Source organism: Cuculus canorus, chromosome 7, assembly GCF_017976375.1.
Source record: "Cuculus canorus isolate bCucCan1 chromosome 7, bCucCan1.pri, whole genome shotgun sequence".
In the NCBI taxonomy this organism is placed as follows: domain Eukaryota; kingdom Metazoa; phylum Chordata; class Aves; order Cuculiformes; family Cuculidae; genus Cuculus; species Cuculus canorus.
This window is the reverse complement of record NC_071407.1, coordinates 30284415-30297221: the sequence shown is the minus strand read 5'-3', so window position 1 is coordinate 30297221 and position 12807 is coordinate 30284415. Positions and strand designations below refer to the sequence as shown.

At 38.4% G+C, this 12807-nt stretch overlaps 1 protein-coding gene across 2 annotated transcripts; it reads right to left on the bottom strand.

Moving 5' to 3' along the window:
* Positions 1-15: 15 nt before the first annotated feature.
* On the bottom strand, positions 16-12785 carry BCCIP (BRCA2 and CDKN1A interacting protein). Of its 2 annotated transcripts, XM_054071591.1 has the most exons (7): positions 12574-12772; positions 8260-8334; positions 7505-7585; positions 6265-6357; positions 5618-5805; positions 4081-4258; positions 16-561 (listed from the first exon to the last, which is right to left on the bottom strand). In XM_054071591.1, the coding sequence occupies exons 1-7, from the start codon at positions 12688-12690 to the stop codon at positions 391-393; spliced, it is 903 nt and encodes a 300-aa protein (XP_053927566.1). In that variant the 5' UTR covers positions 12691-12772; the 3' UTR covers positions 16-390. The 2 variants fall into 2 exon arrangements, with proteins under 2 accessions (XP_053927566.1, XP_053927567.1); XM_054071592.1 differs by lacking the exon at positions 6265-6357 and having other exon boundaries at positions 12574-12785.
* Positions 12786-12807: the final 22 nt, after the last annotated feature.

Sequence of the window (12807 nt, the reverse complement as noted above, 5' to 3'; positions counted from 1 at the left end):
ATACAATATACATCCTCACCTTAACCCATGTAATTATTTCTAATTGTTGACATAAATGTATTTAACAAGAAGAAACAAATAGAAAAAGCATTGTTTCATAACAAAAATATACGATTCGGTTCGGTTACTAACATATTGAGCAGATCTTCAGATTTCTGTGTAACACTGGGTTTTTATTGACTGCTTAATGATGATCTAGAAGTATATTAAGATGCAACATTTAAAAATATTAATTTGATGGATATTTTCAGTTGTACCACCTCCTTGTCTTGTAAGTGTACAGAGGAAGCACATGGGCAGTAAAAAACCATTAACTGAATAGCAGTCTTCTGAAAATATTGTGACGTTATAGTTCTGTATGGCTGCTTTATAAAAAAAGTATCTCAAAGTTCAGAGTGAGAGATAGTCTTTGAGTTTATCCATAATTACATTAATATTAACAGCTGGAACTATCATAACAGTCCGCAAAGGTTTCATTGGCACATCATCAAAGGACCATCTGCCGCCCAAGCAGGTGTCACTCTCTTCTTGCACGGAGTAGTTGAACTTCAGAAGGGCTTTCTAAACAACAGAAACAAATGCATTAGGATTAAAATGTTTAATTAGCATGAAGATTACACATAATCTAAACAAAGTAAAAATAATGCCCCTACTATGCACGTGCTTATTAGGAAGTTTTTTTCTTCCCTTTCAAGAGGGACCACCAAAAAAATTCTACTATTAAGTGTTTAAAACTATTAGCTTTTCACACAATTTATATAATTAATACCACATGCTAAAATGATTGCTATCAGTATAGTTTGGTAGCAGAAAAAAGACCTAAGAGAGGGAAAAGAAACAACCAAAAAACCAGAAACATCAATGTGACCTTTATATGCTTCCTGTGCCCCATTTTAGATGGTTTTAAGACAGCCTCTAATTCCATATTATCACATTAAGTAATGGTGACCCTATGAAGCTATTGCATCAACTAGCAGGGATCACTAACCAATAACAGGAATACCAGGCCCTTAGTGGACCTTCCAGCCCGGAACAAGAACAAACCACTAGCTGTGTAATTTGAAGAATTAGCAGATCATTCAAAACCCAGATTAAAAAAAAATCCAGGTAGAATAGAGCCTGCATTAAAGACGATAGCTTGGAGTTGGCACCATGTTAAAGGCCTCTAGCAATGAACAGGCTCTGCAGCATTCATGGCTTTCTCTAAGACTGCTCAGAGTCCTAAAAATTAATGTATCTGTAATAATATGCGGTACACTAATCCATTTTTTCATACTGCCAATAGAAATTAAATATTAAGGGGACAGGCACTAACATGAATCCTATTCAGAACTTCAAAACGCTCTCGGAAAGAGTCGAGATTACTGAAGTCATTGAATGACATTTATAAAGGAGGCTTCTTCAAATCAGCAGGTGTCCATAATGTATATTATTTCTTTTCAGTGATATACACTGCATATACATAAAACAATCCTTTTTTTATTAGTCTTCCCAGACAAAATGCCTGACGGATAAGAAAAACTGACCTAACAAATGTTTCCAGTTCTCATGCAAGTCAGACTAACAAGTATGAAGTGAACTCCTACGCAGAAAAACTTACTTAACTTCTCCCCTTTTCAGGGAAAATTAAGATGCAGTCTCCTTTTAAGATTGCTATTTACCAACAGTATTTCAAGATTGTAAACTTAATTTTGGAAGAACTGTTAAATTAATTGAGTGGCTTTGCTCAAGAACAGCGCAATTTGACCAATGAACTCCCTAAACCTTTAATCAATTCCAAGTCTGGTCATAACGGAGCTTTTCTTCTGCTCCCTCAATAACATTTTAAAGAGCAGAATAAAGCACAGAGAATTGACAAGTGAAAAAAGTCTTCCCTTTGTTTTATATGGCTTTAAGTGTCTGCCTTATCTCATTGAATACTATTTTATGGCAATCTAATTAAAGTTATGTGTGATCAGGGAAGACATACACTCCAATGCTAATATAACATATACATTATTAAATACAAAGACCTACTTAGTCTAATATCTTTCACAATGTTTAAAATGAATTTGTTAAAAACACTGTTAAAAAGAAAAGTGTGTTCAGTTTGAGTCTATTCACTTGAGCTGAAAATTATTGCAATTTAGATAAATGCACACAAATAGACTTTAAAAACGCCACTCAAAATAAGAGAGCAGAGATAAATACAAAACAGGCCTTTTAGAACATAACACCTGTGGACACATGGGCATCACAGGCTTCTCCCCTTCAGTCTTTCAATAACATGCTTACGCAGAGTTCAAGTTCATTTATAAAGCTGCCGTGGGAGAAACACAAAGAGAAAATCCCAAACTTGTTATTGCATGGAGGCTACAACAGTATTCCCTATAGTTAACAATTAATTCATCCACCTACATTTTGCTTCTTCTCAAGAAACAAAATTACAGCCATATCATAGCCTCTAACAGAGAATGCCAGGAATGATTACAAACTGAAACCTTTGCTATTAACCACACAATGCACGTGCAAATACTTTACCCTGTAGGCGCTACCAGAAATGAAAAAACAATGGCCCTTGACAAAGTAGTAATATTGTAGAATACTACTTTTAAAGCTTTTTCGGAAGGGGGGAGAAGAACAATGAAAAATCCTTTGCATTTTAAAGTATATTTTTAATTTAATTTCCTGCATCTTCCCTTCTCCTGATTTGGCCTGGGACCAGCAGAACTGTGTAGTCAGCTTAGCTCAGGAAATAGAAATTAATATTTTCATCTCCTCAGTACTTCAGCACTTTATTAATATACTTGTCCTGAGTAGAGCAGAGACAGAAAAGGAAAGTGACAGCTACTTGTTTGGATCTTCAAGTTTTTTATTCTGAGCATTTTTTTTAAAGCAATAGGTATCCAAAAGGAAATCAATAAATCAGCTTTCACATTATACAATGACAATGACACAAATGCAGAGCTTTGCACCCGTTAAGTTTCTTGGGAAGAGATCCCAGGGAAATGCATTTAAATGCACTACCAAATCTCAATAAAGCCTCAACAGCTGTTTTTTTCTGACACAGGACTAATTATGTAGGGACAAGAAAAAGAGATCTGTGTATTTAAGTACTAACATGCATTGCAGATGCTCATCAGGACACCAAGAACAGAGATTCCTCTGCACTTTCTTGAATTTTTGTTCTTCTAAGTGCTTAAAGCTGTGACACATGATTGTTAAAGCACCTTTCCAAGTTACCACCTGTTGTTTAAGCTGCCACTCTTGAACTTGCGATGTAAACCATGTTAGCTTGAATCTCACTGACAGACATTCAAGCTAACCTGCATTTCCTGCAGTTCACAAACACGGAGTCAGTCCTCTCTGTTCAGCTGACACAGTAATCTAACAAGTCCTTCACATTTCTCATTATTCAGATTGAAGAAGACAACTGCACTGTCCCCAAACAAATGCAATTTCAACTCAGTCAGCTTGAGACACGCTGCTAAATTCAATATCCAGATTTATCACCAAGTGTTCATCCTAAAATTATGGACATTTAATTCACAGTATTTCGACAAATCTGACAATTACTACATTCAATTCAATTTCTTCACCATCACTACAAGAGTAAAGAGATCAGCTTAATTCTTTGACAACAAGACACCAGCCTCAAAACAAAGTAACTTCTGACCTTTTCCCTAAGGTCTCTGCTTATTTCAGGTATTCTTTGATTTTTTCCTGCTTTCCTCAGAGCACTGTAACCCTACCAGGTAGTAGCCCTGCCAAGGGTAGAAACTACCCAGCCTTACAGTCAGGTTAATCGTGACCTGATACAAATAGCACGTTAGTAAATTCACGCCAACACAGAGGATTAATTTAACAATGTAGACTTATGGACGTCACAACTCTCCCTGATTGTCTAACTACAAAAGCTGTTGTCTTCAACACACAAAAAGAAGTTGCTTGCTCATCTCTCAGTACTACAAAAAAGCCGCATGTAATGTAAAAGACACGTGATCACATTTTTTTAAAGCCCCACTTGAATGTAGGATGAAACACCCTTTCTGCTGACATATAAACAAAAATAAACATTTTAAATTTGAAGAATCACGTTACCTCATAAAAGAATTCTTCCTCTGCATTTGCAAACATTAATTCCTCCTTTTGCTGATTCCTCCCTTCCTTCCTCTTAGAATTACTCTTTGTGGCTTCTGTAAAGGTTTTGCTGATCAGAAGATAGTAGTAGCATTTTCCACAAGGTTTGTTTGTTCTCTGTGCCTCTGTTAACTCCTTCCTGAAGATAAATAAATGTTTATATGTACAATTTAAAAATACACATTTATATACACAATTCAAACCCTCAAAAGGTATAAAAGTAAACTTATTAATGTATTATTAAACATCATTAAATGTATTATTAAACTTATTAATGGTTTAATATAGAACGGGTGTTCATATTTCAGCCTATTCTTCTGAGTTCTGCATAACAAATTTTGCACGCATGTCCCTAGTACAAACTATTTACACTTAAAAACAATGAAGTCTTTCCACACTTCACAATATAACCCTTTTTTCCCCCTAATGTAGTTGATCACAGAGTCTGTGAAACGTTTTTAAGTGCAACTGTCCTGAAAATTCATCCAGTTATCATTTGCATGAGGAACTATAACTGAAGAACTAAAACTTGCCCACCCTTGTGTTAAACATGTTGTCATCGCAACACTCCAAAAACTTTAAGACGAAGAGGCTGAGACCTGAACTTTATTCGTGATGAATGCTGTACTAGCAGTAAACCTCGAAGCCAGACCTTCAAGCACCTCACTTCTTTCCTTAACAAACTTCCCGACCAACCCAATCTACGTGTTTTCTCTCATATCATAGTAATAATTCCTTAAAGGTCTATTTTATTGTTCAAGTCAGCCATGACAGCAGTCAACTTAACCTGACTTGTAATCTCACACTGCATCAGAGAAAAGAAGAAAAAAAAATCTTTATTTAATTACTGGAGTTTCTTATCCAACACAATTTCCTGGTTCTCAACATGGCACTAAACCAATACAGTACTGTACCTCAGTGGATTTATTTATTTACTGTCTCTCAGCCTATGATATAAACCCACGAATTGGTAGAGATTAACCAGCACCTAACCTCCTTCACTTATTTACTTGAAACTAATCAAAGGACTGCATATGGTTTTCATGGGCCATAACTCATCCACCTTATAAGCCTGTCCCTCAATCCAAATCATCCATTCCAGAGCCAGACATTAAAACATGAGCAGAAACGTCCAAGTTCCTCACTATCAGCAAGCTATAAAAAGTTCCCATTTTCAAATTTTCCTGGATCAATATGAAAATAATCTGCAATAAAATTATAAACAATAACATACACTGCTATTTTTGCAGTAGAAGAGCACATATTCTTAAACTATTTCCTTAGCTTAAAGAGGTTGAAGTGCCTAAAGACATAAAAAATACTAAAATATTAACTGAAGACCTTATATAAGGCGAAAGACGAAAATAATATTTTCTGTTCATGTCTTACTTCAATCTATATCATCACTTTTCCTAACATAGTCCTACATAAATAAGACTTCTGCAAAAATGTGAAGAAAAAGTACTATTCAACATCAAATAAAAATCCCCAAACTTACTGAAGCTGCTGGTGCATGGGTAAAGCAATTTGTGGTGGTACATTAATAAATCTTTCACTTAGCATAAGACCAACAGGCTTAGTACTGTCATTTAGGAGCTTATCCAGTTGTTCAACCACATGCTGTTCACAGCTCTTCTCACACCGACTTAGAACCAGCTCTTTGATTTGTTCAGCACACTGTGTACCCTAGAATAAAAAAAAATGCTTTTCCTTTGTATTATAGAACAATTATTTACACACTTACTGGCAATTTCCTTAAGCAGTCTGTAAAGCACTGATTTCTCTGAAATTTTGTACCAACCCTAAAGCTGAGGGCATCAAGTTTCTTAATTGATAGGAATGCAGCTTGGAGCTGCAAAACGAGTGCACTCAACAGCAAAACTCAAAAGCTGGGAAAGATCGAAGTGAAGAAATACAAGAGGCTGGAACTACTTACTAGATCTAGTTTTAACTTTTCCACTTTTTGTGTTTGACCTCCAGCAAGTTATGCTAAGCGATGTGCAACTATTAAGACCATAGTCCTCCATAGTGGAATTCAAAATCCTGATCCAGCTGCCTAGGCTTATTATACAAGGCAGAAAAGCAGGATGCAGTCTCATTACTGTCTCACTCATTACTGTCTAGAGGTTAATAAGGAATACCAACCTTCCTTTCTGTTAAGTTTACACAGCTTATAAAACCAAAGACTTCATCGTCATTTTCATCGTCATCACTACTGTCTTCTTGGACTTCTGCCTGCTATTTAATGAAAGAAAAAGCAACAACTCATATTGACGTTCTATTTCCATTCTCTGCAGCAAGAAGTGTTTTTCTTTCCAGAAGACACTTGGCAGATGACAGCCATCAAGGTAACACGTACAAACACATAACCTACAAATTCTGGTTATGGTTATGAAAGTGCCGCATCATTGAATGTCTCTGCGTACTTAGAGCCAACTATATAGAAAGCCAGGTCATGTATCTTCTACAGCAAGATCTTTTGAAAGGCACTAAAATTTGATAGCTCACATATAATAAGCAGCAACTTGGTACAAGAGATGGCAATATCTTAGGCAAACCCAATCTTCTTTAGTTTCTAATGTACAGAAATAAACCTGCAAAGTCTTAAAAACCACACAGCAATAGAGCTTTGATGGAGAATCAAACAAAAAGCTCAACAAAACTCACAACGAAAAACTTGGGGAAGGAACTGGGGCTCATGCAGTTGTAATATAAGGATCATAAGAAATCTGGGCAGAAAAACTGTTGGTGCAAGACAAAAAGGGAATGTACAGCAATGATAACCATGCAACATGGTACAACAGCACAGCTGTGCCATGGGGACAGCTTGTTAGGGTGTGAGGGCAATGTGGCCATGACATCTTGAACATTACAGAGTACTGAACAGCTTCCTTAGCCAGGAGGAACTCAGGAGCCTCTGCAGCGCTCCACTGCCATAGCAGAAGTTGTTCAGGACATAATTCAGGATCCTTTACTATGCCTAAAGAACACTGCACAAAAGGAAATGTCATGTGGGATATTTTTGGTCTATATATCCGTACAACAACAAGGTAGGGAAATCACAAGGTCCCATTTCTTATGGAGATGGTAACAAAACTCTTCACAGCATTTCCAACATTATTACTCTACTACACTAAAATTCAGAGAGAAAAGTGAAGCACCTTCCATATCTAAAAAGAAACCAACAAAAACAATCAGTCAAATTCCTTATTTGGTTGAAAGTAGGCATGAAAAACTTCAGCTCCCGTAGAAGATTTGTTCTCAAAGCAAAAAAGCAAGGATGTATACAAATTCAAAGACAGGATCCCCTTCTGTTAATGTCTGTTAAACCATTTCAGCATAAAGAAATATTGTACTTCATTTACAAATTTAAAGCCTGTCTTACCTTGATAATACTTCCAATATGATTCTGTTGTATTAGTATATCAGTTAATTCAGCAATGTTAACAGGAGCTTTTAGAAACAACTGGAAAACAAGAAAAAAGTATTAAGAAGGTTTAGGCCTTATGATATATCATGGGCCACTTAGAAGAAAATAAAGACAGCAATTTCTCTAAGTTTTTATGCAACATTGTTCCATTTTTTTTTTTCCATTTGTTTATTTAACTTCCTTCGACACAATACTGTAAAGACTAAAAATCAGCTCCTGAAGCGCTCGCTTCTCAACGCTCCACAAGGCGGCTTTTTGCATACCTGTCATCCTTTAGAGTTTGGTATGAACTCAACACTTGCTGAACACAGGTTCACAACGGAAACAGCCAAAAGACAGCTGGAAGCTGCCACCTTGAACAGACATACTGCTTGTTTGCCTGTTTTCTAAGGGCTATAATGCATAAAAAAAACCTCCAGGAAGCTGATTAATATTGAAGGAGGTTTCCTGGGAAGCAACTAACACAATGGAGAAGTAAAAGATTATAAATACTGTGGAAAAACAGTCCTACAATTCACTGTGTAAAGTTCTTGCAGCCATCGTTTAGGAAATATATGCTAATTGTGACTGTGATTATTTTATCTTCATGAGCTGAAGTACAGAAAAACTATGAATCAATATAGACAACGTGAACTGACGACTTCGTGTAACTCTTTAATAACTCATTTATTAATGGATATAACAACCAAGGTAACAAGAAATCAAAATACCTGTTGCAGTAATTTCTTTATCCCATTAAAGTCATTGTCTGATATGGAATGTGCTTCAAATTCAATATTCACTTCCTGTGAAGAAGTAATATAGAGAATATCAAACATACTTGGCAAGAAGCTATATCAAAACAAAGCTAAACTATAAGAATCTTGAAGACAAGCAATGGTCAACATCAGAAATAGAACTTACTTCCATATTTCAGAAATTTCAGCAACTGTTACAATTATAATTTCTTCCATAATCTTTAGAGAGCATCTGTGAAAGTAACTTTTTTAAATTAACTTACAAATGGTGTTGTGAAAAAATCTTTTAACGCTTTGTTCCTGCAATCTGGTTCACACAATTATGTTTACTATAGCCACATAGACTCTTACTGTAGAGACGCTTGATCCAGGCCATTAAACTCTTAGAATGGCAGGACTGGAGTGTAATGCCTTAGCTAGATGAAGATTGCTGCAGGCATTTGAATAATTACATCCTAACACATAATTCTGCTCTTTCCTCAAATTCTAATGGCATCATTAACTTCACCAAAGTCTGCTCAGTGGGCACATGATGAGATGCAGTCACAGCAAAAACAGAATGTGACCTCCTGTTCCTCTATCCAGAACAAATGCTGCACGCTTATCAAACTTTTCTATTGGTTTTCTATACTAATAGCACTACCTGTCAACATCACCTTGCCTACCTATTCTTCTGTGAAGCAGTGTTCAGGATCATCTAGATTTACTTTGCTCCTTCATTATCAGTTTAGATTCGACTTTCTGAAAACTCTAAACAACCGATGTGTACTTTTGTCACCAATTAAGACTCATAACTCTCTCCAACACCATATTGTGGTCACAGTCTGTTGTCCACTGGCAGAACACCATTAAAGGCCAGTTTACAATGTAGAAAACAGGTATACAACCACTCGAGGGGCTAATGAATAACAGGAGACATGCTCAGATATTCTTCTACAGTCTAGTAAAGGAAGGAAAGTCTATAGAGGCAATTGAGAGCATATTATTTACTCGAGAATAAATACAACAGATTGTATCTTTAGTGTATACAGCATCGACTCCTGGCGTGCAGGACTGCTTTAAAATTCAAGCATCTCACTGAATGATTAAGCCAGTAAATTCTGAACAAAATACAGTCTATAGTGGTTCTGAATGTTGAGCAAATCATAGCCATAAAATTGATATAAGCCACAGGAGCACTAGATGTTCTAACACTGGTCTTGCTTCATGGCTTTTCCACTACCTAAATAACAGCCTGGTATATGAGAGTTTACATCTTTCATCTATTAAAAAAAAAAAAAAAAGGTGAAAAAAGATTCATTATATATTTTGGAGCATCCTGTCTTGTTCAGTGTGCATTTATTCTTTTGCATCCAAAGCAAAGCAAAGGCCCACAGAGCAAGCTGCCACATACAATACTCTGCTATGGACAAAGCTCCTCCTCAGCAACCAGGTCCCATTTAGTAATGATATTGTTGTTCTCCAATTGACAGAGCTAACATGTGCTCCTTTGGATAAAGAGAATATCTGTATAAATATTGAAGACTGCCCTTTTCCCACCTGAAGTAGAAAGGGGTAAAGCGAAGGACTAGTACGGCAAAAATAAAAATGCTGAGAATCACAGAGAAACATGTACCCTTTCAGTATTGCACAACTTTCTAAGTCGGAACAGTTAGAAATAATCATTACATTTCTTTAATATTAGCAAACGCACACCTTGCTGTCCTATACAAGAACTGAGGGAAACAAGATATCTTTATATCAAGACTTCTCAACTTAAACAGATATAATAGTAATATATCACCTTCAAAAGCTGAACTACGAAATTAAAATAAGAGTTACGGTGCAAATTTATTCCAGTGCACAAATGACAACAAAAACCCCACAGGACTGCATAGCAGTGCAGGATGCATTCAAAACCCATGTCACTGAAGACTCAAGAATTTTCATCCACAAACACCACAATAAAAGCCACTGTTACATATAAATTATGCAGGAATGCTGAGCACTTTAAAAAAAATGGGGGGGGGGGGGGAAGAGATTGTTGTCATTAGCTTTAATTTCAGTGTCTAGACATCAGCACAACATCCCGTGTCAGTTTACAAACACTAAACAGTACACAAAACACACGCAGTGCTATTCAAGAACTTCACAAATGTACTATTCAAGAACTTCATAAATGTATGTAAGGCCAAACTTAAGTCAGTATCAATTTACCATGCGTGCTATGTCAAGTGTGCTTTTCCATCATGTTAGTATGGCTTATGATACAATTAAACCTCCAATTTTATTGTGACACAGTTTTAATAAGAGGTACTTTTTTTCGATTTGCTACCAAGCTAACTGGGGCCTCAGCTAAGAAAAACAAAGGCAGGAAGATAATTATCTCAAAGCGAAACTCCAGTGAAGACAATGAAGTTAGAAAAATATATAAAATATCTCCAATACACAAAGTACAAATGACAATGAGAAACCAGATTCAGTAGAAATTTGTTGATAAATAATGAAAAAAACAGATTTAGTAGCAATTTACTGACAGGCTGTGCTGTACAACTGGCTTGCAATAATTAACCAAGGCCCTGACATGAATTATGAAAGTCTCAGTCTATATGAACTGAAGCAGGAAGGAGCACTGGTTTTGCTGATTGTTCAGGTACAAGAACCAGTTGAAAACAAATGGACTGAGAAACGTTTCCCCATCTGTGAGCCAAGGTGAAGTGAGCACACACAAAGAGGAAGAGGTCAGCTACTGGATACTGCGATGAAGAGGATGAATCGCACCTCTGAGGGAGTCAGAGACCCCTAAGTGACTGCAATATGAACTTTAAGGTGCTAAATAGCAGCAGAGACTGAGAAATTACGGACTGATACTTGGGTAGACTTATCAAAACAATTTGGGAGGAAGGTTTGGATGCTTCGGGAATCAAGTGAATACGTATAATTTTATAGTATAAAAGCTTGTGATTTTCGAACAATCGCTGGGAACTCTTAAGGTGGAAAATCCCCAGGGTAACCCCAATGCTGAATAAAGATACCTTGCTTAACAGCAACGATCGTCATGCAGTTGAGTTTAATCTCCGTTTCAAAACCCATGGAGAGTTCTGGGTTTTTTTTTCATCTTTTATGCTCTGTCAGAATGACAGATTGCCTTACCATTCTAAGATCTTTGTAAAAGTTAAAAGTCAGTGCATAACTCCTCTACTCCTAGAAGGAGGGACACCTACTGGTGTCTGTGTTTCACAATTAAATACATTTATGCATCTGTCCCAGTGCAGATATTCACACAGAGGAGCTCAAGAAAAGCAATTAACATAGAGACCTTGCAGTACCTGACGGGGCTACAAGAAAGCTGGGGAGGGATAGGATGAGAGGCAATGGGTATAAACTGGAGAGGGGCAGATTTAGACTAGACACGAGGAGTTTCTTCACTATGAGAGTGGTGAGGCCCTGGCACAGGTTGCCCAGGGAAGGTGTGGCTGCCCCATCCCTGGAGGTGTTCAAGGCCAGGTTGGATGGGGCTTTGGGCAGCCTGAGCCAGTGGGATGTCCCAGCCCATGGCAGGGGGTGGAACTGGATAGGCTTTAAGGTCACTTCTAAACCAAACTATTCTATGATTCTAAGATCTCAGTAAAAGACAGTGCACGACTCCTCCATCCCTACAAGGAGGGACGCCTCCTGGTGTCTGCTTCACAACTAAATGCATTTACACACCTGTCCAGGTGCGGATGTTGACCCAGAGCAAGCTTGAGAAATGAAACTAACATCTTATTTCCTTGAGGTCTCGCAGTTTTCCTTTTACACTCCCCCTCAAAACTTCTTATAAAAAACGAAATTAGAGCAAATCTTTTGTGTTCAAAGCATCGTTTCCAGGTGGCCGTCCCCAATCCCACAGGGACAGGATACACACAAGTCTGCACAACTGGGATTCCAACATTAAAAAAAGAAGAAAAACGGAAGAATTAAGGCTCTCCCCAACAATGAACAGTGACCCCCATGCTTTATCCCAGAGCCAGGGGCTCCCAGGCTGCCCCCAGCAGTGCTGCTGCTCATCCTGGGGGAGCAGGGGGGGGGCGGGGGGTGCAGAGAGGGACTGGGGGAGCAGAGGGGGAAACAAGGGGTGCAGAGAGAGGGGCGGGGGGAGCAGAGAGAGGGACTGGGGGTGCAGAGAGAGGGGCGGGGGGAGCAGAGGGGGGGGGCGGGGGGTGCAGAGAGAGGGAACAAGGGGTGGAGAGAGAGGTGGGAGGTGCAGAGAGAGGGACTGGGGGTGCAGAGAGAGGGGCGGGGGGTGCCCCAGTGCTCCCCGCTCACCTCATCAACCTCCTCAGAGTCCGAGTCCGACCCCGACTCTGACTCTGACTCCGACCCCGAGCCCGAATCTGAGCCATTCTCCACTGCCACGACCCGGCGCTTGGGCTGCGAGGCCATGGTGAGGGGCGCAGGCGCGGGCGGAAGGGGAGGAGAGGGGGAGGAGAGGAGGAGGAAGAGGAGGAGTAAGGGGAGGAGGAGGGAGAGGAAGATGAAGAGGGAGAGGAAGAAGATGAA

Coding starts and splice junctions, on each gene's coding strand:
- BCCIP (XM_054071591.1), bottom strand. CDS start 12,690: ATGGCCTCGCAGCCCAAGCGCCGGGTCGTGGCAGTGGAGAATGGCTCA. Junction 7,586..8,259: donor TAAAGAAATTACTGCAACAG/GTATTTTGATTT, acceptor CTTGTTTTCCAG/TTGTTTCTAAAAGCTCCTGT. Junction 5,806..6,264: donor TAAACTTAACAGAAAGGAAG/GTTGGTATTCCT, acceptor TTTTTATTCTAG/GGTACACAGTGTGCTGAACA.